A 22,896-nucleotide genomic window follows, 5' to 3' on the forward strand; every position below is an offset into this window, starting at 1 on the left:
TCCTTCACCTGCTGTAGTGCTAGAAGGAGCTCACTCTAGATGGCGCAGCGATAACCCCATAAACCAGCGAGGAGTTTTACACCACGCCGGACCTAGCTGCTGCCTGCTGCCCAGTGTACTCCGTCTCATCGGCAGTGTAGTGAACTGAGTGACTCACAGTGTGTTGTGCAGTGCTTTCGTGCTCAGTGATGTGTATAGTGCAGTGTTATTATACTTCCGTGTCATTCAGAGGCATAAGAAGTGTAGTAGCTCGTTAAACAGGAGGACGGCACAGCGAGCGGCGTACATACCCTCACTCGCATGTCTCTCGGGTGACTGCCTTGGGCTGGAACCACAGTCTGCGGTGATGCCTCGCTCACCTTTCGTCCCGCCATACATAGATGCCAAACACTGCCACGCATATACCCACTGAATCACGCACTCACACACACCCTGCTGACTTTCATCAAACTTTCTCATGAGATTTATTAATACTGCAGAATAAATCTTGTGTGACGCAATGCCTCTCACTCGCTCTGGTGAGCACGAACACCGTGTCGGTGAGGAGGAGGACCAAGCTGTCGCCGGCGATTGGCGACATACTGCAACCTCACCACCACCAGCTGATATCGTGTCTCATGAAATGGATGGAGGAGACTAGGCTCAGAGATGAGGAACGACGAAGAGAAGCAGAGGAAAGCAGAAGGCAAGAGGATAATGCCAGGTTTGAGGCTCTGATCAGCATGCTTGCTGCTCAATGGCAAACCCCTCAAGTCCCCCCTGAGGACGACGGCGAGGACCCCGAGAACCCCACCCGCCGCCAGCCCCAACAGCCACGGACTCTTTCCACTCAGAAGCCTGCAGCTCAGATTCCAACGCCGCTGAAGCCCGACGCTACCTACCAACTGTTTCGTGAATGGAAGCGACGCTGGCAGGACTATGCAACAATGGTGGACCTGTCCAGCTTAACACAGGAGAAGCAGCTCATCCAGCTGCGTATGTGTCTCACCCTTGAGACTCAACGTGTCTTAGAGCACACCTTACAAATTCCTCCCACCACAGATAAGACTGTCGATGAGGTGGTGGACGCTCTGGAGCTACACATCAAGGGTTTGTGGAACGAGGCATTACGCAGAAGAGAGCTCTTCAGCTGCAGACAGATGGAAGGTGAAACATTCGCCGACTTTTACGTAAGGTTGCGACGCCGCGCCGAGGAGATCGACATCTGTCCTGGGAAGTCATCGGTATGCGAGGAGACTCAGCTTAAATCGGTGATTCTTATGGGTGTCCGGGATGATGAGTTAATCCAGCGACTCATATCCTTGGACGACAAGTGCTCCCTACAGGAGATGGTCACGGCCTGCCGCTCCTACGAGGCAGCCAGATGCGCCACGTCTGACATCCGTGCCCAGCCTACACAGGTGAGAGCCTTAACCCAGCACCAGAAGAGTAAGACACAGAAGAATCTCGATAAGCAACCTCCGCAACAGTCGACAGCGAAGACAGCAGAACTGTGCCAGTGCTGTGCAAGGTACCATGAGACAGGGGCCTGCCCTGCAGCTCAGGTCACCTGTCGTAACTGTGGTCACCAAGGCCACTTCGCATCCACTGTCAAGTGCCCCGCCAGCAAAGCTCAGTGCCATCTCTGCTCCCGTATCGGCCACTTTGATAGTTGTTGCAAGAAGGTATCCCGTCAGAACCACAAGCGGGGTAGTACTGATGGTGCTCCCACCCCTTCGCAACAAAAATCCAAGCAGCTCTCCTGCCGTCGCGTGATATCTCCCAGCCCGGCAGTACCTCAACACGTCAGTGTTCTCGTCACCCATGGTGGTAAGTCGTCGCACTTGCGGATGATGCCTGACACCGGCGCTGATATCACTATGATCGGCCCACAACACCTGAGGAGTCTTCAGATTCCTTTGAGCCAGCTACAGACCCCCCCAGAAACCACTACACTCACAGCTGACGGTTCTGAAATGGCTCCCGCCCTCGGAATGCTCACGGCCACTCTAACTCTAGGTGAGAAGTCGTGTTTAGCTGAAATCCGGGTACACAAGGATATCCAGACTCCACTTCTCTCCCGCGGCCACTGTCAAGCGTTGGCCATCATCTCCAAGGACTTCCCCAAGCCAATCTTGGAAGTAAAGCATGCCAAGAAGTGCGTGGAGCTCCCGGTCTCTAGCAACACACCACCTTCAGAAGCTAAGGCGTACTTTTTGAAGGAGTTCCAGGACGTTCTTGTGGACAAGGCAGCCTTAGAGTCCACACCACTCAAACCTATGGTGGGTTCACCTATGAGAATCCATCTCAAGGATGGTGCAGTGCCTTTTGCCATCCATACTGCCTGGCAGATCCCCCTGGCTTTCAGAGGTCAAGTTCAAGAAGAGCTCGAATCCATGGTATCTCAAGGGATCATTCAACCTGCAGGTGATGAACCCTCTGAGTGGTGTCACCCACTGGTCGCCGTGGCTAAACCTAAGGGAGGTGTAAGGATCACGACAGATCTGTCCAAACTCAACTCACAAATCGCCCGACCAGCTCATCCATCGCTTACACCCTTTGCCACTGTTCGTAGCGTGGATGCCACAGCCCGTTACTTCTCGACGATGGATGCTCTCTGCGGTTACTGGCAGATCGAGCTTGCTGAGGAAGACAGACACCTTACCACCTTCATAACACCACATGGTAGGTTCCAGTACTGCAGGGGACCGATGGGATTCGCAGCGACAGGTGATGCCTATTGCTTGCGAGGTGATGCAGCTCTACAAGGCATCAAGAATTGTGTGAAAGTGGTTGACGACATCTTACTGTATGATGCCGACTACACCACTCACTTGAGCCGCATCCACCAAGTTCTCACCAGATGTCGCGAATTTGGCATCACCCTCAACAGGGAAAAATTTGTAGTCGCAGCACCCCAGGTAGATTTCTGCGGATTCACACTATCAATGGCTGGCATTGCTGCTGACCCAGGTAAAGTGGCTGCTATCAGGGATTTCCCGACTCCAGCAAATCTGACAGACCTCAGATCCTTTATGGGGCTTGTCAACCAGTTAGCTGAGTTTTCCCCTGAGATATCTGCGGCCGCTCAACCCCTTCGACCCCTGATGAGCCCAAAGAGACAGTTCCTGTGGACACCGGATCATGATGCAGCCTTTCGACAAGTCAGTCCTCACCTCATTTGATCCAGCCCAGCCAACTATCCTCCAGACGGATGCCTCTCGGCTCAACGGAATCGGGTTTGCATTACTGCAAGACCATGGCGGCGGACAGCTACACCTCGTACAGTGCGGTTCCCGTTTCTTGACAGAGGCAGAAAGCAGGTATGCCACCATCGAGCTGGAATTGCTCGCTGCTGTCTGGGCGATGTTCAAGTGCAAATTTTACTTGGTGGGACTGCAGAACTTTAAGTTGGTGACTGATCATCGGCCCCTGGTGCCCATCTTAAACAGCTATACTTTGGACACAGTGGAAAATCCACGCCTCCAGCGTCTCAAAGAGAAGACATCTCCATACATCTTCACGGCAGTGTGGCGTGCCGGAAAGGATCTCCGCATTCCCGACGCCTTATCCCGCACTCCAGTAAGCCACCCACTACCGGAAGACTACACACTCTGTGCTGAGTCCACTGCATCCCTCCATACCGTAGCAACCGTGCGGGCTGTGACAGGGACCAAGGTGGATGACGACAGGATCCTGGAAGAGTTGTGTGACGCAGCAAAGGCCGACCCAGAATACGTCCGGTTACTCAACTGCGTGACCTCCGGATTCCCCTTGGACCGTTATGCCCTTCACAGGTCCTTGCTCCCTTACTGGAAGATTCGGGACAATCTTTATGCCGATGGTGACCTAGTTCTCTACGGTATGAGAATTGTGGTTCCTGCTGTCCTGCGTCGCTGCATCCTAGCCCGTCTTCATGATAGCCATCGGGGTGTTGAGGCGACAAAACGTCGGGCAGGTCAAACTGTCTTCTGGCCAGGTATCAACTCGGACATTGCGAACATGGTCCAAGCTTGTGAGCCTTGCCAGACTCTCCAACCTAGCCAGCAGAAGGAACCCCTACTCAACGATGACCATCCAACGAGGCCCTTCGAGTCTGTGTCAGCAGATTTCTTCTCTGTCGCTGGGAAGTCATTCCTGGTTATCGTCGACAGACTCTCTGGCTGGCCTTTGGTCGTCCCTTGCAAAGGTGATACAACATTGTCCAACACCGTCCGGATGTTTTGTCGCTACTTCCGTGAGATTGGTGTTCCCCTTCGCCTGCGAACGGATGGAGGCCCCCAGTTCACCAGCCAGGAATTCCGGAGCTTCGCAGAGCGATGGGGTGTGCGACATATCATCACATCACCTTGCTACCCGCAAGCTAATGGTCATGCTGAGGCCGCTGTGAAATCCATCAAGCACCTCATCCTCAAGGTGGCTCCCTCAGGTGACATAGATTGCGAGGAGTTCGACCGAGGTTTGCTGGAACTTTGGAACACTCCCAACTTCACCGGCTGTTCCCCAGCTCAGGTGCTCTACGGCCACCCTCTCTGGTCCTGCGTTCCTGCCCACCCCGACTCTTTCTCCATGGAGTGGCAGTCCAAAGCTGAGGATTGCGATCGTTGTGCGGCTACCCACACTGAAAATGTTGCAGTCCAGTATGACAACCAGGCACGTGAACTTCCCAAGCTGCAGGTCGGACAGCAAGTCAGGCTACAGGACCCGAAGACCCACCGCTGGGACAAGGTCGGCGTTGTCATGAGCGTTGGCAAAGCCAGGACCTACGAAGTGCGTGTCCCCAGTGGTCGTGTGTACTGGCGCAACCGCCGCTTCTTGCGCCCAGTCCGCAATACCGACGATCCTCCTCAGTGTGAAGCCCCTAGTGATGGACCACCTGCAGAGTTGCGTCGCTCCAAGAGGCTTCAAGGCAGACCGTCCACTCGAGAATGAGACTACGAGCGTGGAGGGGGGAGGGAGGTGTATATGTTTGATATTATGTACGGGTATACCTACTAATGTTAGCTAGAGTAGGGTACTTATTAGTATGTGGCAACTCAGCCGTGTTCCCCTCAGGACACGCTGCCAACTTCAGCAGTAGCAGCGAGACCTGTACTCCAGTTAGACGCAGGATTATACCACCCTTGTATTTCTCCTCTCCTGTGCTGCTTTACGGATTAAGGACCTACAAACAACACCTCCTGAGTTTCCTTCACCTGCTGTAGTGCTAGAAGGAGCTCACTCTAGAGGTGACAGGACAGAACCCTGAGGAACAACACTGTTAATAGATTTAGGAGAACAGTGACCGTCTACCACAGCAGCAATAGAACAGTCAGAAAGGAAACTTGAGATGAAGCTACAGAGAGAAGGATAGAAACCGTAGGAGGGTAGTTTGGAAATCAAAGCTTTGTGCCAGACTCTATCAAAGGCTTTTGATATATCCAAGGCAACAGCAAAAGTTTGACCAAAGTTTCTAAAAGAGGATGACCAAGACTCAGTAAGGAAAGCCAGAAGATCACCAGTAGAGCGGCCTTGACGGAACCCATACTGGCGATCAGATAGAAGGTTGTGAAGTGATAGATGTTTAAGAATCTTCCTGTTGAGGATAGATTCAAAAACTTTAGATAAGCAGGAAATTAAAGCAATAGGACGGTAGTTTGAGGGATTAGAGCGGTCACCCTTTTTAGGAACAGGTTGAATGTAGGCAAACTTCCAGCAAGAAGGAAAGGTAGATGTTGACAGACAGAGCTGAAAGAGTTTGACTAGGCAAGGTGCAAGCACGGAGGCACAGTTTCGGAGAACAATAGGAGGGACCCCATCAGGTCCATAAGCCTTCCGAGGGTTTAGGCCAGCGAGAGCAATGAAAACATCATTGTGAAGAATTTTAATACGTGGCATGAAGTAGTCAGAGGGTGGATGGAGGAGAGGGAGGAACAAGCCCAGAATCGTCCAAGATAGAGTTTTTAGCAAAGGTTTGAGCAAAGAGTTCAGCTTTAGAAATAGATGTGATAGCAGTGGTGCCATCTGGTTGAAATAGAGGAGGGAAAGAAGAAGAAGCAAAGTTATTGGAAATATTTTTGGCTAGATGCCAGAAATCACGAGGGGAGTTAGATCTTGAAAGGTTTTGACATTTTCTGTTAATGAAGGAGTTTTTGGCTAGTTGGAGAACAGACTTGGCATGGTTCCGGGCAGAAATATAAAGTGCATGAGATTCTGGTGATGGAAGGCTTAAGTACCTTTTGTGGGCCACCTCTCTATCATGTATAGCACGAGAACAAGCTGTGATAAACCAAGGTTTAGAAGGTTTAGGACGAGAAAAAGAGTGAGGAATGTACGCCTCCATGCCAGACACTATCACCTCTGTTATGCGCTCAGCACACAAAGACGGGTCTCTGACACGGAAGCAGTAGTCATTCCAAGGAAAATCAGCAAAATACCTCCTCAGGTCCCCCCAATTAGCAGAGGGAAAAGGCCAGAGGCACCTTCGCTTAGGGGGATCCTGAGGAGGGATTGGAGTGATAGGACAAGATAAAGATATGAGATTGTGATCGGAGGAGCCCAACGGAGAAGAAAGGGTGACAGCATAAGAAGAAGGATTAGAGGTCAGGAAAAGGTCAAGAATGTTGGGCGTATCTCCAAGACGGTCAGGAATACGTGTAGGGTGTTGCACCAATTGCTCTAGGTCATGGAGGATAGCAAAGTTGTACGCTAGTTCACCAGGATGGTCAGTGAAGGGAGAGGAAAGCCAAAGCTGGTGGTGAACATTGAAGTCTCCAAGAATGGAGATCTTTGCAAAAGGGAAGAGGGTCAGAATGTGCTCCACTTTGGAAGTTAAGTAGTCAAAGAAATTTCTTATAGTCAGAGGAGTTAGGAGAGAGGTATACAGCACAGATAAATTTAGTATGAGAATGACTGTAGTCGTAGCCAGATGGTGGAAAACTCGGAAGATTCAAGAGCGTGGGCACGAGAGCAGGTTAAGTCATTGCGCACATAAACGCAGCATCCAGCTTTGGATCGGAAATGAGGATAGAGAAAGTAGGAGGGAACAGAAAAGGGGCTACTGTCAGTTGCCTCAGACACCTGAGTTTCAGTGAGGAAAAGAAGATGAGGTTTAGAAGAGGAGAGGTGGTGTTCTACAGATTGAAAATTAGATCTTAGACTGCGAATGTTGCAGAAGTTAATGAAGAAAAAGTTGAGGGGGGTGTCAAGACACTTAGGGTCGTTGACAGAAAGGCAGTCCGACCTGTGGACATTTATGGTCCCCTCCCCAGATGGGGACTCCGAGGCTGGTGTAGGAGTCGCCACGAGTTTAAAATTTTTGAGTGAAGGGTGTGTGTGTTATTAGGTGCTTGTAGTTTCGTGTGGAGGAAGAGAGTTGTCTTTAGAGGGCAGGCTGTGACTGCCCCCTTGTGTTGTGAGACACAAAGGGAAACGTTAAATGAGGTCACAGCTGGGTTTAATGATAAATTCACAGCACCCCCTGAACAGTGCTTTAGACCTCACTGGGAGTAATTACCTGCCAAAACGAAAGTTCAGTTTCAGTGATGAGCCTGTCATCCTCTTCGTCTGGTTGCAGCAAAGCACCCATCAGACGAAGGGTGCGGAGAGTGTCATTAGAGTCGAGAGCATCACGAATGTGCTGGGGAAGGTTTTGTGCACGTGACTGCTCACACCAGCCATTAAGATCTTGAGCGTACTGAGCTGGACTATGATGAAGAGCGCTGGGTTTTTTCCTCCTCACAACTGTATTAATGAGATGCCACATGGAGCTCACACTTGTCCGGTGGTTGATGCTGTTGGTAAACTGGCGCCAAGACTCGGTGAGGACACATTGCTGGAGGGCCACGAGCTTGTTCCTGGACAACTGATACCTCCGCAGATTCTTCCGGGAGGGGTGAGTTTGGAAGGAAAGGCCATCCTCCCTCGCCTTTCTCTCTGCCATGGTAATGCGGTGATCCAGTGTCCAGGCTTGAGGTCGCGGACGACGCTTGACATGCAGCTTGCGAACATAGTGGTCATAAAAGGAGTGTGTTGAGGTGACAATGGAGGAGTACAAGTCTTCAGGAGAGGTCATAGGAAACGTAGGAACGGCGGATGACATGTAGGAGACATACGTTGGACAGTACTTAGGAGGAATGGTAATGCGGATGCGACGGTGGTGGGGAGGGGCGGCTGGGAGAGAGTAATGGAGGGCGAGGGCAAGATGGTCAGAAAACAGTGTGGGCAAAGAGGAGCACGTACATTGGATGTCACCAGGCCCTGAGTCAAGATGTGGTCAAGAGTGCCTCCTCTTGAGTGCGTGGCACCGCCAGTATCCCATCGTGTTAGCCGGTAACGATGCAGCCATTCCTCTAGGCGTGTCCCGTTGCGATTTGGTGTCGGAGAGATGTCACCCAGCGCAGGATGCAGGGCGTTAAAGTCGCCCATGTAAATGGTGCCTTGAACACATGGAGTGGGGAGAACAGCAGTGTCTATCCGGCCTGGAGCCACATAGACATTGCACAGCCAAATCGTACTAGCGCCTGCTGCCACCTCAAGCAGTTGAAAGGTCGTGTCATCATGTGTGGAGCACCGGAGCAGCCTGTGCCGTACAGCAGAGTGAACGTAGGTGATGAGACCGTTCCGAGCATGATGAACGTAGGGAATGTAGGCACGAAGCGACGGCGGCGCCCCCCTTTTGTGCCACAGGATGGCCACCAAAAGCCTCTTGAATTAAAATAATATCAGGATGATGCTGCTGCACGTAATTCTTGAGGGCAGATTGTTTAAGGCAATGAGTGAGGCCGCAGGCATTCCAGGAGAGGACGTGAAGCTGTGGCTGGTTACCTATTATTACTCTTTAGCTTGGCGCGACCAGAGGAAGACGAATGGGAGGCGTGGCCAACTCTCTGCGGCGCACTGCAGGAGGACAAGGATGCTGGAGGCAGAGCAGTAACCCGCTCGAGGTGTGTGGCGAGGGAGTCAACCCTGCCAGCGAGGGTAGTGACGGTGACGGTAAGTGCTTGGAGCGCGTCCATCATAGCAGAAACCTTGGTGTTCATTTCAGCCTGCTGGCTGGCGAATCCCTCCATTCTGCGTTCAATGGCCTCGAAACGAGCAGCATACGAGGAGCATTGAGACGTCATCGACTCCACAGCAGCCTTAAGTGAGGCAACCTCAGGAGCCACCAAACCAGCGTCCGTCACCGGCGGGGAGGAGGCCTGGGGAGGAACGGACGCGCGCTGAGCAGACTGTGGGGCGGAAGGCGGAGCCGAGGTGGAAGGTGGAAGGCGCGGCGGTGGCGGGGCGCCTTAAACACCCATGCCAGACGTTGACACCTGGCTGACGGCAGCGAGGGCATTTCCACTTCGAGGTATCTGCCGTAGGTGTGTCTGATCCCTGCACCGTTGACTCAGAGTCCTGTGAGACTGATGCGGGGCCAGTAGAGGGAGGCTGGGACCGGTGAGGGCAGGCGAGGGAGTGATGCTGGCCAGAGCACCAGGCGCACTTCTCAGAACGGGAACAGTAGCGCGAGATGTGGCCGAGGCCCCAGCACCTAAAGCACCAGGGCTGCTCATCCTTCATCCTGCGTACTTCGCATGGCGGGAGGCTGGGAAGAAAGTCAAAAGTAATAAAAGACGGCGGGGGTTCAGGAAGGCTCCGGGTGATGATGCGATTGATAGGTTCACTGTCCTGAATGAAAAGCTTCGCTTTTGTACACCCCAGACAAAGCCATGGCCAAGGAAGGCTCAACACAGACAGGATAACGAGTCAGTAGGTAGGTAGGGAATTTTCGAGACCTTTGAGGCGAGTCCTGCGTATCAAGGAACAAGGACAGATATTCCCCTTTTGTCACACTGTCAATAATGTCCGTGCGACTTCTGGAGATGTAGACGAACCAAGACGTTACAGCGGACATCTTGACTTCAGCAAGGCTCCAATCCAGACTGAAGCCGTTGTTGACTTCAGAGAGCCAACGTAGCTTGGTCTCCACCGATGGAGAGCCTCGGAAGAGGAGCTTTACGTAATCATCCCGTGGAGCAAAGGCTGGAGGAACTTGCGCGGGCTGTGAGGGCAGAGGCGAGATGCATGGCGCAGAGGAGGGAGAGGCGACCGACGAAGTGGCAGAAGGGACGTCACGAGGAACAGAAGCTATTCCCTGCTTAGCCACCTTGGGAGCAGGCAGAGATGAGGCATCGTTGCTGTCAGACGAACTGTTGAGAAGACGTTTAGCCGATGAAGATTGGCTGACAAGACTTGAAGCTTCGTCGTCGGGGAGGGTAACTCCAGCCTCACTCGTGGCTGCTGCCGAGCTCTGCTGATCCTTTTGTGGCACTGAAGGCCACTCACCCTCATCACTAAGGTCGAGGTCGTCCTCGAGGAGAGAGTGAGTGACAGGGCCGTTGTACTCCATTGCTCACTTAAACAGGGCTCGGGGAACGCAGGACACAAGCAGTGACGCAGCACGACATGACAACGTCAAACTGGAAGCACTGCGCATGCACAGACGAGGAGCCGCCTGTGCAGGGAACCCCCTGCCCGGCCGACGTGATTTAACCTCCAATCTACAGCCAACGTCCAAACACCAGAAGTCCCAACTGCCAAAAATGCGACGACAGGGTCTTACTACAGGTGACTGTGTGATATGGTAGGCGCAGGCTCGCTGGATCCCTCGCAAAACTCCAAGAAAATCAGGAGAACGCACACCATGGCTTGTCTAAAAAGCCCTCTAGCGGCGAAGGAGCCTCCACGGCTGAGCAAGGATGAATGCACAAGACACTATGTTCAGGGGTGTGCCGCTGTGGTGGTGATGGACAATGTAACAAACCGATTGTCAATTTTCATCCTTCTCCAATAAATATATGATATCACTGCCAGATTCTACGAGTCTTTACATATTAAGAAGAAAATAGTTACCAGTAAAACTCTTTGATAGGTGATGAACAAGTGTAAAAAAAAAAGAAAGCCATGCAAATAATAATAATAATAATAATAATAATAATAATAATAATAATAATAATAATAATAATCCCATGAAATAATTTTTATACCCTAAAGGAACGGTCATGAATAAAAAAAGTACGTGAGTACGTGGGACCATTAGTAAAAATGTTCAAGAAAATTTGTGAATGTAGAAGGGGTCTAAAATATTAAGGATATTGCAAAATAATGATATAATTATGCGGAGGACTATAGGGTTTTTAATCCTGGAAGAACGTTTCAGCGTTGGCCGAACAGGGGAATTCCCCGTGAGCTGCGTTTCTGCGTTTCTATAGGACCAGTAATCACTTTAACACCTCGGTGGAAAGGACAGATGACCGTCCTACCTCTCTCTCTCTCTCTCTCTCTCTCTCTCTCTCTCTCTCTCTCTCTGTCTCAGTATTGTATGATAGTGTGAATAATTTTTCTGTAATTTATTTGTTCGTGGTAATTGTTCCGCATAATCTCGATTTGGGGCAAAGCAGATTCATCACACTGTCCTCTCACTCGCATGACTGGCTTTGGGTGTTCGAGCTATTGCTTATGATAGAACCTCTATTGGCCCTTCTCTTCTAAAAATACTTATTCTTGTTGTAAATAAGTTCTTTCTGAATAACACGTGAGCACTTGGGAGTTGCTTCCATCGTGGGGAGTGTCCCTCGAGAATCTGAGCCGTCCCTCTCTGACCTGAGTTACCTGACCCTACCGATAAGCATCCCTGGTGCTTGACTCTAAATGACAGCGCCGCAAAGCTATGTCGTCAAATGTTGTGATATTTATGTGAACCCAGACTATTTATTATCTTAAGACTCAAACCATTCGTAGCACTGCATAGTTTGATGAGTTAAATAATCCATACTTAATACTTTAATTTCAATAAAAAGTTAAAAGAACTAATATATTTATGAGGAATTGTGTGATGTGGCAGAGTAGCTAAGGGATCTCGGCCAACAGCTAAACGTTGTTCCGAGGATAAAAAGAGTATAGTTCCTGGGATGTACAGTAGCGAGATTTCGGCGTTAGACTAATTGACATCGTTGTCCACAGGCACATTCGTCAGGGCCCGAAACACAGGATTGTTTAAAGGTTGTTCATATCAAAATAACCCTTTTTGTACCTATATGTAACAATAATTTGTGTGAGAGACTAATTAACATTGTTGTCCACAGAGAGAAGTATGTAAAATTCCCTTTGCCGGTTATTATTATTATTATTATTATTATTATTATTATTATTATTATTACTTATTTATTTTTTTGAGGGGGGGAAACAAAATTTAGAATGTAAACAGAATAGGGAAATTGTTTTTTGGTAAGGCAGAAGTCAAACACCATGTAGTCGCCAACTGTGCTCACAAGGTCCTGAGAGGCTGGTGGTGAGAGACTAATATGAAGCATGTGTAACACTAAGGAAAAAGTGGAAATTAACAAAACTGAATTCATTGTAGTAGTTAATTGCAGTAGTGAAGTTGTGAGAAGAACTAGCTGCGGAGAGCTTAGCTGTAAGAGGTAGTGAGGGTTGTGTTCACGTGGTAAATTTGATGACATGGCGCGTAAGGTAGATAAGACAGGGATTCTGCTGACTCTGTAGAGGCACAGGTCATCCGGGGTCGCATATCTGATTAACTGATTGTTGCATTAATAATGAAATACAACAAAGGAGGAGGACGAACCCACCCCGTGGGCAAAGACTTAAGGGTAGAGTATCAAAAATATAAAAAAAAAAATATTATACATTACAAGAATATAAGTAAATAAATAAATAGACATTGCACACCTTACTGCATAAATATCCTACAGTCTGAGAGCAAACGTAGGATATTCCTTGAGTATATCCCTGAGAGTGGCTGAATCTAAGAAATGTCAATGAGGGTATACAAGTCATGTTGACCTTGCAGCCCAAATTTAGCAATGAGAGGACATTCCGTGACATAATGACGCAGAGTGTGTCCCCTTGGTGCAGCACATAGCACACAGCATACACCAGGAAAAGCACTGACTTCCCAAAAGTATTTATAGCCTAGTCTGAGCCTCATTGCCACCCTGTCGTGTGATGCAGTGTGTCTCCCATAGGTGTAAGCACAGCTCTGGGAGACACGTACATAGTGAAGGCTACTGCTACTGCACCTATGACAACAAAGCTCCAACTGATCACTAATGCTATGTACAAAGTCCTTAATGCTACTCTTAACATAGCCCAGAGTGTATTCAGCTCCAGGGTCCACTGTGTCATCCTGAAGGGCACACTGAGCAAGTGCCTTTTCATTAAGCGGGATACCCACATGAGAGGGTATCCAGGTGAAATGGACCGTGGCACCAGCACCCTCTAGGGCGTGGATGAGATCAAAACATTTATTAACTAGATCACAGTTCATGGGGGAGGTAGATTGGAAAGCATACAGTGCATGCAGCCTGACTGTCAACAAAGAAGTATACATCCTTATGGAAAGGCACCACAACACGGAGCGCCTCCAGAACAGCATACAGTTCTGCCCTAGTGGAGGACATGTGTGCAGGGAGCTGCCTGGAAACCTCAGTGTCAGTGTAATGATTGGCAGAAATGTAGTCGCGGATGAACAGCCCACATCCTGACCTGCTGCCATTGACTGACCTATCACAATAAACATGAATAGCCTGAACGTGGTACTTGGACAATTTAGTCAGGAACATGTCTTGCAGCACATGAGGGAGCTAGTCCCTCTTGGGCTGATGCAGTGAGTGAATATCAATGCTGACACGGTGAGGGTTCCAAACGGGTTGGAGCGGTGACATAACAATGTTAATACAGGCCTCGGCTATACCTACACTTGTAAGAACCCCCAAGATCTTCCTGAAGTATAGAGTTGTAGGAGTCCGAGGATCACGATACAGGGGGGGTCAGTAATCCCTTCAGAGAGTCGGAGCCATTGCATAGCATCCGACAAGTAATTTCCTGTATCCTACACATAATACTCAGCAGGTGCAGTTCAGTTCTGAGGACCTCAATCCGTGCAGTCCTGGGGCATCCCAAAAATATTCTCATGGCTTCATTCTAAACAAGCTCCAGGGGACGGAGCTAGGTGGCACTAAACTGTATTAAAATAGGGGCTGCGTAATCAATGAGGGACCATACGACAGATATGTAGAACATCCTTAGGGCTGGAATGCCAGCCCCCAGGCCCCTGTTTGCTAGCAGCCGAAGTGGCACTAGCCGTGGCAGACAGAGGTCTCGAACACAGTGTACAGCATGGAGTAACTTCCTGAAACTCGGCTGAACACCCAGGTACTTGTGTGTATGAACTCTAGGGATGGAAACATTATTTACAGTGGGCGGTTGAGAGACCTTCCCTTTTACATTCATTAATTACAAGTCCCATTTGAACACACAATGCTGCTAGTTGTGACAGCTAACTGGAGAATCCTGGCTGTGGGGCATTGGAGGAGCATGTCGTCAGCATAGATGAGGACCTGTAGTCAAACAACTACATCATCATCACACAACAATCCAAAGCACGCTGATAGTTTCCTCCTGCCTCTGCTCAGCGCCCTGAGTTGCCGGGACAGAGGTGTGGTGTCCCTAACGGCCGTGTAGAGTAAGGTGGCTCACCATTTACCACCTTCCCCCTGGCAAGGGGTGGAGGACACCGGCTCTGTCAGCTGACACCCGGATGCGGAGAGGGAATGAGGAAGAAAATTAAATAAATTAAATAAATTAAACAAATAAATAAATAAATAAACAAATAAACAAAACACAACTACATATCATGATAATAGCAAACAGTTGGTCGAAGATCTGCCCCAAGTTGAATAACTAACACACTCCCTGAAGGTATTATTGTCAAAAAAGCAAGACGGTTTGCCCGTCAACTTGTTGTCTCCTACTATATTTCCTTTCTCACTATAAACCTCTAATCTTCCCTTCCCACCCACTTTACCTCTTCATATTTCACCCAACTTTTCTATCCCCACAAAATCGCAAATCGCAAAGACCTGACAAGAAGGGTTTCGGCAGTATATGTTGGCATATTGATAAGGGCTACATAGTCAAGTTTGCCTCCTTATACATGTGTGGGTGCATGTTCCCCAGAGAGCACTGCTGTATCTCTGGTGTCAAGGAAAGCCTTCCAGCGCACACCATTAGCATTGGTGGTGAGATGGCTTCCTAATTACTTATGCCTGGCATTAAGGTCACCCATGATAACAGTCTGCTCTTCAAGGGCTTAATCAGGAAAATTTGCAACATTTAAGGCACCAGCATGAATGTACATGTTTACAAAGTAAATAACTTTACCCAAGCTGTGCAAGGAAACAGTAATAAATTCAATACCCTCGGTGACCCCCATTTCCCTGAAAGTAACCAGAATCCCATGTCTAATGTAAGTAGCCATCCCTGGACTACTGCCATCACCACAACTGAAGGTGTGGGAGGCATAACCCCACAGCTCAGGCACCCGTGGCCCTACCTCCTGTAAGGCAATAATATCAGGCTTATGGAGAAGGACGTGAGAGTGTAAGTCAGTGAAGCGAGCATGTAGACCATTGACATTCCATGTTAAGGTGCGGAAAGTCTTACCGTTCATTGTGATGGTGTTGCACCTGGGTCTTTAGGTCATCCACGTCCCGTGTCAGGCAAGACATCTGCTCCACCATAGTCTGCAGGCCTGACATCATATATCCCTGGTCTGGCTTGGGGCTGGCAATCGGAACTGGAAGGGGGGTGGAGCAGCGCCTCTTCCTGCGGGTGACCGACGTCCATTCACCGGCGGCATCCCCATCACGGTCTGTCTCAGGTGACTTGTTCTCTGAGACAGGGGAAGCAGGAACCATACCTGAAGGGCCCCGGGGTTGTCGCGTGACTCCCGTGACTGGCTTGGTGGGAGCAGCCTTCCTCGGAAAGGGTGCAGCGGCACTTGCACACTGCCCTGCAGTATTGTCCTCTGCCTGGGGTGGGCCACACACACTCTGCAGGCACATGTCACTGTCTCCCTAGTCCTGCTTAGCATCACTGACTGGACACAAGGTGGGGGCCACAGGGGGTGTCCCACCAGGCACCGTTTGTTGCTGCTTCTTAAAAGTGGCAAACTGATTACTGAGGGCAGAGACCGTTTCAGAGATTGTCCATTTCAGATTGTCCACTTTAGCGGCTAGCGCATTCAGCACTGTGGAGTTAATGGCAGGCATTTCCTGAGTGCCCCCAAGCTGGAGCACTGTTGTGGCAGATGGGCACTGTAGCAGTGTGGTGCGGCAGAGGCGGGAACACGGCAGGTGTGGCGGAAGTGCCAGTGGTGGAGCAGGAAGGCTAAAGCAGGTGAGGGGCAGTAGACAAGAATGAAGGCCTATTCGTCCAAGCATTGGTCTGAGGAGGTGGAGCCTGGCGGAACACGAGTCTGGGCCGAGTCACCTCATCAGTGGCAGGCTCCCTGTGGGGCCGAGGCCTGACTGTGCAGAGGGTGGAGTGGGCGTTGTGATCACCCCCACAGTTGCAGCAGCGAGGAGGGATTTTGGTGCCCTTCTTGATCTTGTCCAGGCACTGCACTGACTTGTGGAAACCAGCACAGTACCTACACCGAGGAGCAGACTGGTAACGCCACTCCTTGTGGCCCCAGCGACTGCAGTGGCGACATAAGTCCGGCTCTGGCGTGTACCGCTCCACACGCCGACGTCCAAGGCTCAGGAGGTGCACTTCACTGGGCATCTTCCCAGTCACCACGCCCAACAGTTGAGGCCTTGGCTTCTGCCCCACCATCTTCCTCTTGAGCCCATGAAAGCCAGCTGGTACCTCAATAAGGTTAACATTAATGTGGGTCGACACACCATGTCTTGGAGATACGCCCAACATTCTTGACCTTTTCCTGACCTCTAATCCTTCTGCTTATGCTGTCACCCTTTCTTCTCCGTTGGGCTCCTCTGATCACAATCTCATATCTTTATCTTGTCCTATCACTCCCATCCCTCCTCAGGATCCCCCTAAGCAAAGGTGCCTCTGGCGTTTTGCCTCTGCTAGTTGGGGGGACCTGAGGAGGTATTTTGCTGATTTTCCTTGGAATGACTACTGCTTTCGTGTCAGAGACCCGTCTTTGTGTGCTGAGTGCATAACAAAGGTGATAGTGTCTGGCATGGAGGCGTACATTCCTCACTCTTTTTCTCGTCCTAAACCTTCTAAACCTTGGTTTAACACAGCTTGTTCTCGTGCTATACATGATAGAGAGGTGGCCCACAAAAGGTACTTAAGCCTTCCATTACCAGAATCTCATGCACTTTATATTTCTGCCCGGAACCATGCCAAGTCTGTTCTCCGACTAGCCAAAAACTCCTTCATTAACAGAAAATGTCAAAACCTTTCAAGATCTAACTCCCCTCGTGATTTCTGGCATCTAGCCAAAAATATCTCCAATAACTTTGCTTCTTCTTTCCCTCCTCTATTTCAACCAGATGGCACCACTGTTATCACATCTATTTCTAAACCTGAACTCTTCGCTCAAACCTTTGCTAAAAACTCTACCTTGGACGATTCTGGGCTTGTTCCTCCCTCTCCTCCACCCTCTGACTACTTCATGCCACGTATTAAAATTCTTCGCAATGATGTTTTCCATGCCCTCGCTGGCCTAAACCCTCGGAAGGCTTATGGACCTGATGGGGTCCCTCCTATTGTTCTCCGAAACTGTGCCTCCGTGCTTGCACCTTGCCTAGTCAAACTCTTTCAGCTCTTTTTTCTTGCTGGAAGTTTGCCTACATTCAACCAGTTCCTAAAAAGGGTGACTGTTCTAATCCCTCAAACTACCGTCCTATTGCTTTAATTTCCTGCCTATCTAAAGTTTTTGAATCTATCCTCAACAGGAAGATTCTTAAACATCTATCACTTCACAACCTTCTATCTGATCGCCAGTATGGGTTCCGTCAAGGCCGCTCTACTGGTGATCTTCTGGCTCTCCTTACTGAGTCTTGGTCATCCTCTTTTAGAGATTTTGGTGAAACTTTTGCTGTTGCCTTGGACATATCAAAAGCTTTTGATAGAGTCTGGCACAAAGCTTTGATTTTCAAACTACCCTCCTACGGTTTCTATCCTTCTCTCTGTAACTTCATCTCAAGTTTCCTTTCTGACCGTTCTATTGCTGCTGTGGAAGACGGTCACTGTTCTTCTAAATTAATCTATTAACAGTGGTGTTCCTCAGGGTTCTGTCCTGTCACCCACTCTCTTCTTATTATTCATTAATGATCTTCTAAACCAAACTTCTTGTCCTATCCACTCCTACGCTGATGATACCACCCTGCACTTTTCCACGTCTTTTCATAAACGTCCAACCCTTCAGGAGGTAAACATATCACGCAGGGAAGCCACAGAACGCTTGACTTCTGATCTTTCTAAAATTTCTGATTGGGACAGAGCAAACTTGGTATTGTTCAATGCCTCAAAAACTCAATTCCTCCATCTATCAACTCGACCCAACCTTCCAGACAACTATCCTCTCTTCTTCAATGACACTCAACTGTCCCCCTCTTCTACACTGAACATCCTCGGTCTGTCCTTTACTTATAATCTGAACTGGAAACTTCACATCTCATCTCTAGGTAAAACAGCTTCTATTAAGTTAGGTGTTCTGAGACGTCTCCGCCAGTTTTTCTCACCCCCCCCCCAGCTGCTAACTCTGTACAAGGGCCTTATCCGTCCATGTATGGAGTATGCTTCACATGTCTGGGGGGGTTCCACTCATACTGCTCTTCTAGACAGCGTGGAATCAAAAGCTTTTCGTCTCATCAACTCCTCTCCTCTAACTGACTGTCTTCAGCCTCTCTCTCACCGCCGCAATGTTGCATATCTTGCTGTCTTCTACCGCTGTTTTCATGCTAACTGGTCTTCTGATCTTGCTAACTGCATGCCTCCTCTCCTTCCGCGGCCTCGCTGCACAAGACTTTCTTCTTTCTCTCACCCCTATTCTGTCCACCTTTCTAACGCAAGAGTTAAGCAGTATTCTCAATCATTCATCCCATTCTCTGGTAAACTCTGGAACTCCCTGCCTGCTTCTGTATTTCCACCTTCCTATAACTTGAATTCCTTCAAGAGGGAGGTTTCAAGACACTTATTCATCAATTTTTGACCACTGCTTTGACCCTTTTGTTGGACTGGCATTTCAGTGGGCATCATTTTTTTTATTGGATTTTTGTTGCCCTTGGCCAGTGTCCTTCCTACATAAAAAAAAAATTATGATGACCGCGTGAGTGTCCTCCTCACCAGGGCACTCCAGAACAACGTCCACTCACCAGGGTGGTATAAAAGGAGGATTCAGAGCTCACCGTGATGTAGGGCTGGTACCTTCCCTCCTTGTAGGGCTGTTGCAGGTCCGAATGTTGTTTGAGCAAGGCTGAACAATTCACTGGTGGTCTTTCCATGGCCAGGGGGGATCAGAGGACGGTGTCTTTGTCTGGAGTCTGGGGCAGGAGCGGAGGCGCATCTAAGTGAAGGCTGGTCGGTAGGGGCAGTATTATGTTGACTGGCCTGGGTAGATGGTGCGGGACGAGGGTCCTCAACAATGTCCATGTCTTCCAGGGAAGCTAAGCCGTCTTCCACCACGAGAAGATCCTCGGCGGGAATGGTGCTTTACCCTGCTGGGACAAGCACGTGCCGACCACTCTTTGTTAAGAGGCCTGGGCAGGGTCGCTTGCTCTTGTCGTCTAAACTATCAAGGCCTGCTATTTGTGATTGGCAAATCGAACCTAGACCTTCCTCAGTAGACACTGAGTCGCATATCTGGTCCATCGGCCTCAGAAGGGGGCAGATTGTCCCCAGTCTTCAGAGAGAGAGGTGTTGCGACTCGCTGTTTCTCCATAAACCCTAGACCCTCAAACGTCGACTCTCATAGTAGTAAGTGTTGCATTGTGGTTAATTAACTGCTACATGTAAAAATACACTGAGATTTTTTATAAATGTATTGTATTTGCGTCTTTATTATTCTGAATGCTTGTTAAGGCATAAACCATTATGTATTTTGGTTATTATATTGCACTTTATTATGATGGAATGTTATCTCTTTATGATGATTATGTACCTTAATTGCATGTGAATGTTTTATTGTATTTCAATACTCCTTGTGTCAAATTAATTGTCATTACAGAATGACCACATTAAAGCGAGTAAACGACTGGGTCGTTTATCATCCTGATCTCTTATAGACGTGACAGCGTATACACACCAGTGATACACACACAATTGAATGTAACACCTACACAATCAGGACGTTTTCTACCAAAAATTAAGGTAAACCCCTGAGGCACTAATTGTTATAACATATTCATAATTTAAATTTTATTATTATTATGAATTGATTAGTTATTGTTCCCGGTATAGGAGGCCGCACAACTTAGAGGTAACAGAACTAATTTCCAGAAAATCATTGTGAATCAGAAGAGAGAAAAATTATTTGAAAACTTTTTGTTATTTAGAAGTTAACATCAATAAAAGTCAGAGTTTTTCCAGTGTCTTATAGACCTCCGGCTAAATTGCTACCTTATAAAGCAAGGTTAGAATTATTTAGCTGGTGACAGCTAATCTAGTATTTCAATATCTATTAACAACAGCTAAATCAAAACTAAATTGAACAATAAACTAAATCAAAGCAAAGGTAATTCAATACCAACTTTAAATAAATAATTTAAATAAATCTTTTAATTAAAACAGAAAGAAACATAATTCAAAACCTCACCTTAACACACACCTCCCTGTGACACAAGCGTTGCTACACACCCAGCACAGAATACCCACAAAAGTATCTAGCAGCACCTTGCCAAACAACTACCAACTTAAACTCGCTATAACTCAAAACCTGTCTCCAGTTGACCGTCTGTTACAAACATCAATCAATACTATATTAAATTTTGTGTATAATGGTACGTGTCTAGTTTTCCTGAAATTACACTTAATGGCTGAAAATTCGTAAATACTGACCATATCTTTATTTGTTGCATCACTCTTATCAAATTCCTCCTTAAGTAGAATTGACAGTAAACACCTGTTGAAACGAGAATTACTCCCAGTGAGTATTCAGGGTGTGCTGTGAATTTATCATTGACCCAGCTGTGACTTTTCACAACACAAGGGGGCAGTCACAGCATGCCCACTCAAAACAATTCTTCCTTCACACAACTCTACATACACCTAATACATGCACACCCTTCACTCAAAATTCCAAATTAATTATGGCAACTCCTACACCAGCCTAGGAATTCCCATCTCGGGGAGGGAGCCACAAATGTCCCAAGGTCGGACTGTTCTTCTGGTAGCGACCCTAAGTGTCTTGGCACCTCCTTCAACTTTTTATTCTTTAACTTCTGCAACATTTGCGGCTTTATAATTTTCAATCTGTGGAACACCATCTCTCCTTTATTAAATTTTATCTTTTTCTCACCGAAACACGGGTGTCTGAGGCAACCCCTTCTTTGTTTTCTACTACATTTTCTATCCTCATTTTCAACCCAAAGCTGGATGTTGTGCTTATGTGCATGACAGCCAAATATGCTCGTGACCGCCCTCTTGAATCTTCCGAATTTTCTACCATCTGGCTACAACTGCAGAGTCACTCTGAAACTAAATTTTTCTGTGCTGTATACCTCTCACCTAACTCTTCCAAGTTTGAAAAATTCTTTGATTTTCAAAGTGGAGCACACTTTATCTCTTCCCTTCCGTGGAAAGCTCCATTCTTGGAAACTTCAATGTTCACCACCAGCTATGGCTTTCCTCTCCCTTCACTGACCAACCTGATGAACTAGCCTTTAACTTTGCTATCATCCACTACCTAGAGCAATTAGTACAACACCCCACCCATATTTCTGACTGTCTTGGAGATACACCCAACATTCTTGATCTTTTCCTAACCTCTAATCCTTCTGCTTATGCTGTCACTCTGTCTTCTCTGTTGGGTTCCTCCCATCACAACTTTATATCTGTATCTTGTTCTATCGCTCCAGTCCCTCCTCAAGATTCTCCAAAGCGGAGGTGTTTCTGGCATTTTGCCGTTGCCAGTTCCAGGGACCTGAGTAGGGGGGTATTATTCTGATTTTCCTTTGAATGACTACTGCTCCTGTGCTTAACGCATAGCCGAGGGCATGGAGACGTATATTCATCGCTCTTTCTCTCTTCTTAAACCTTCCAATCCTTGATTTAACTCAAGCCTGTTCTCATGCTATATATGATAGAGAGGGGTCCCACAAACGATACTTGAGTCTTTCATCACTTGAATCTAATGCACTTTATATTTTTGTCCGGAATCATGCCAAGTCTGTTCTCCAGCTAGTCAAAAACTCCTTCATCAATAGAAAATGTCAAAATGTTTCTGTAATTCTCCTCGTGACTTCTGCCACCTTTTTGAGGAGAGAGCTGCATTCCAGTGTCTAGACCAGTGATTCTTAACCTTTTTAATACCACATCCCTTTCAAGAAATTGTCCTTCCTTCTACGCTATACGTACATCAGTGAATGAAATTCCCTCCCATATTTTACAGAAAACAATAAAAAAAAGTAGTTTTTAGTTTTTTTATGGAGCATGAATTAAGCAGTGATGTGATACTTTAAACTGCTGAACGAATGATGGATAAAAGGCTGAGGGAGAAGACGGAGGTTTGTAGAGAGCATTTTGGGTTTATGAAAGGTCAAGGAACAATGGATGTAGTATTTGCGCTGAGGCAGGTAATGGAAAATTAGAGAGAAAAGTAGAGGGTTGTACTGACGTTTATTGACCTGGAGAAAGCTTATGATCGAGTCCTGAAAAGGAAGGTGCGGCGGAGTATGAGATTGAAGGGAGTGAAGGAGAAAGTAGGTCAGGATGGTTCACAACATGTACAGGGAACCCAGAACAGGAGTGAGAAATGCGGCCGACACTACAGACCCTGTTACCGCTTGCGGAGGAGGAAGTGAAGGAGTAGAGATGAGAAGGAGGAAATGAAGGAGTGAAGATGAGAGGGTAGAGGAAAAGGTGGGAGAGTGAGTCGTGAGGTTGGAGATGACGATGTTT

At 48.1% G+C, this 22,896-nt stretch overlaps 1 protein-coding gene across 1 annotated transcript; it reads left to right on the forward strand.

Annotated features, from left to right (window-relative positions):
* Positions 1–626: 626 nt before the first annotated feature.
* On the forward strand, positions 627–3,127 carry LOC135089907 (uncharacterized). Its single transcript, XM_063986090.1, has 2 exons — positions 627–2,952; positions 3,054–3,127. Exons 1-2 carry the CDS (start codon positions 627–629, stop codon positions 3,125–3,127), a joined length of 2,400 nt encoding a protein of 799 aa, XP_063842160.1.
* The last annotated feature ends 19,769 nt before the right edge of the window (positions 3,128–22,896 follow it).

This window comes from Scylla paramamosain, chromosome 34 (assembly GCF_035594125.1).
Source record: "Scylla paramamosain isolate STU-SP2022 chromosome 34, ASM3559412v1, whole genome shotgun sequence".
Lineage (NCBI taxonomy): Eukaryota > Metazoa > Arthropoda > Malacostraca > Decapoda > Portunidae > Scylla > Scylla paramamosain.

What these genes read in the sequence shown, in the direction of transcription:
- LOC135089907 (XM_063986090.1), top strand. Translation starts at nt 627, where the DNA reads ATGGAGGAGACTAGGCTCAGAGATGAGGAACGACGAAGAGAAGCAGAG. An exon ending in TGGCATTGCTGCTGACCCAG is followed by an intron (nt 2,953 to 3,053) that starts GTAAAGTGGCTG and finishes TTTTCCCCTGAG; the next exon opens with ATATCTGCGGCCGCTCAACC.